Source organism: Penaeus monodon, chromosome 14 (genome assembly GCF_015228065.2).
Source record: "Penaeus monodon isolate SGIC_2016 chromosome 14, NSTDA_Pmon_1, whole genome shotgun sequence".
Classification (NCBI taxonomy): domain Eukaryota; kingdom Metazoa; phylum Arthropoda; class Malacostraca; order Decapoda; family Penaeidae; genus Penaeus; species Penaeus monodon.
In genome coordinates, this window is record NC_051399.1 from 24,198,127 (window position 1) to 24,200,626 (window position 2,500).

Genomic DNA, 2,500 nt, shown 5'->3' on the forward strand with positions numbered 1-2,500 from the left:
TCCTCTTCTGCTTCATGGCCTGAGCGTCGGCAGCCACCAGGAGCAGCGCCACCATGCCCACGATCACCGCCCGCCACCAGGCCATGCGGGCCATCCTGGTGCCGCAGCCTGGCGCTTCACTTCAGGGTCTCAGCCTTCACTCTTCCTGAAGGCGCTGCGAAGGGGAGACTCGATGCTGTGCTCTTCTGGCTTATACATTTTCTTCTTCGTCCGCGTTCTGAAAGGTCGCGAGGGAATCAGGCTGTGAATCGCTCCTCTCGATGAGCCTCTGCGACTCGTGCTCCTTCGACGCTCAGCAAGTCGTCCCTGCGCCTCGTCATCGTCGCGACTCCGAACTGCGGCCTCTCCTCTTCAGCCCATGGCGCGCCTGCGGAAGGGCACGCGGGGTGAGGCAGCGGCGATGCGGTAGCCTGGGAACGGATCGCAACTTATTCAGAGTGACATTGGAACACACACATGCATAATATAAATAGTAAGTGTTTGATATATATATATATATATATATATATATATATATATATATATATATATATATAATATATATATATATATATATATTATATATATATATATATATATAATATATATATATATATATATATTATAATATAATATGAAGAGAGAGAGAGAGAGAGAGAGAGAGGAGAGAGAGAGAGAGAGAGAGAGAGAGAGAGAGAGAGAAAGAGAGACAGACAGAGAGAGAGAGATTGACGCAGAGACAGAGAGAAAGTCAGAGAGAGAAAGATACAGTTAGGTAGAAAAATAGATAGATGTATTGATAGATAGATGGATAGATAGATAAAATAGATAGATAATTAGATAGGCAGACGGACTGATAGAAGGACAGGTGAATAAATAGAGAAAAAAAAAAGAGAGAGAGAAGAGAAGAGAGAGAGAGAGAGAGAGAGAGAGAGAGAGAGAGACAGAGACAGAGACAGAGAAGAGAGAGAGAGAGAGAAAGAGAGAGAGAAAGAGAGCAAATAATCACAGCGACGAAAAAGCAATATCATGCATCACACACAACCCATTAGTTAAAATGATTTAACTTCCTGCCTGCGCTATGAAATGATAATACGCCAAACCAATAAATAGATTTCGGTAACCAAATTTGAATATCATTTTACACTGTAGGCTCCCCTGTGCGAATCCCTCACCTATTGTAAATCACGTTAAGAAGTAATTACGAGAGTTTAAAGTGCTTGCTTCGCCAAAGTAAATTGCAGGGTCAACAGCTACCTCTGTTCCTGGAGATCGGCCGCGTGTGCTGGAGGTGGCGCAGGGGAATCCCCTCCCCTTGCTCCCCCTTCCTTCCTCCCTTAAGGAAACATTCGACGAAGAAAGGTGTTGCAAATCCCCCTTCTTACTCCCTTTCTCAATGCCTCCCCTTTCTTCCTCTCTTGTTTCGCTCTTTGCCTTCTCTTTTTATTTCTCTTTCCCTTTCCTCTGGTTCGCTTTTCTCTCTCCTTTTTGTAATCTTCTACCGTTTTCCTGCCTTTCCCTTTCTGTTTCCATCTCCATCTTCATCTTCATCTCCATCTTCATCTCCATTCCTTCTCCATCTCCATCTTCATCTTCATCTCCATCTTCATCTCCATCTCCTTCTCCATCTCCATCTTCATCTATATCTCCATCTTCTTCTTCCACTCCTCTCTCCCTCTCTCTATCCCTCTCTTTCTCCCTCTCCCTCTCCCACTCCTCTCTCTCTCCGTCTCCCTATCCCTCTCCTTCTCCCCTTCCCTATCCATCTCCTTCTCCCCCTCCCTATCCTTCTCCCTCTCCCTCTCCCACTCCTTCTCTCTCTCTCTCTCCCTCTCCCCAGCCCCGCCTTGTCCAAGCAGCGTGAGATGGATGGAGTGTTTGTGTCCCTCTGTGCTTGACTGCTGTAATTGGGTCGTTGTCTCCGGGTTCTACACGGCCACTCTTGTATTCCTGACCCGGACACCAGGCCTGAGTGTCATGTCCCCTACCTCCCTTCGCCTCTCCCTCCTTCCTTCCATTAACTGCCCTTCGATCTCCCTTCCCTTCTCCTATCTCCCTTCCATTTTCCTAATCCCTTCCTCTTCCTCCCTTCCCTCCTCCTATTTCTCTTTCCTCCCCCTTCCCTCCTCCTACTTCCCTCTCTTCCTCTCTCTCTTCCGCATACCTCTTTTCCCTTCCCTATTTCCCTTCCCTCCCTCTACCTCTCCTCCCGCTACCTTTCCTCCTCCTCCTCTCCTACCTCCATACCCCCCCCCCTAATCCCTTATTGCTCATGCTTCCCTTTTCTGTTTTTTTTTCGCAAGGAACGTGGGAAGGTAAGTATGGGGAAGGACAGGGAGAGAGAACAAAACAAAAACAAACAAAAACAGAAGACATATTTTTCTCATGTTTCTCTTTCTGTGGCTCTTTCTCTTTTCTCTCTGTCTGTCTGTTTCTCCTTTTTTTGCCTTGATTTCTCTCTCTCTCTCTCTCTCTCTGTGCACACCTACAAACACACACACACACACACACACACCCCCCC

The 2,500-nt window shown here is 47.0% G+C and overlaps 1 protein-coding gene across 1 annotated transcript in view; it reads right to left on the minus strand.

The window, feature by feature from the left end:
- LOC119581004 (metabotropic glutamate receptor 5-like) overlaps positions 1-2,500 on the minus strand; it is a gene marked incomplete in the record, with an annotated part of 262,932 nt that overhangs the window by 44,214 nt on the left and 216,218 nt on the right. Inside the window, 1 exon segment of the mRNA XM_037929266.1 lies at positions 1-410. This exon segment is cut by the window's left edge and continues 101 nt beyond it. Within this exon segment, the coding sequence (XP_037785194.1) occupies positions 1-94 (94 nt within the window).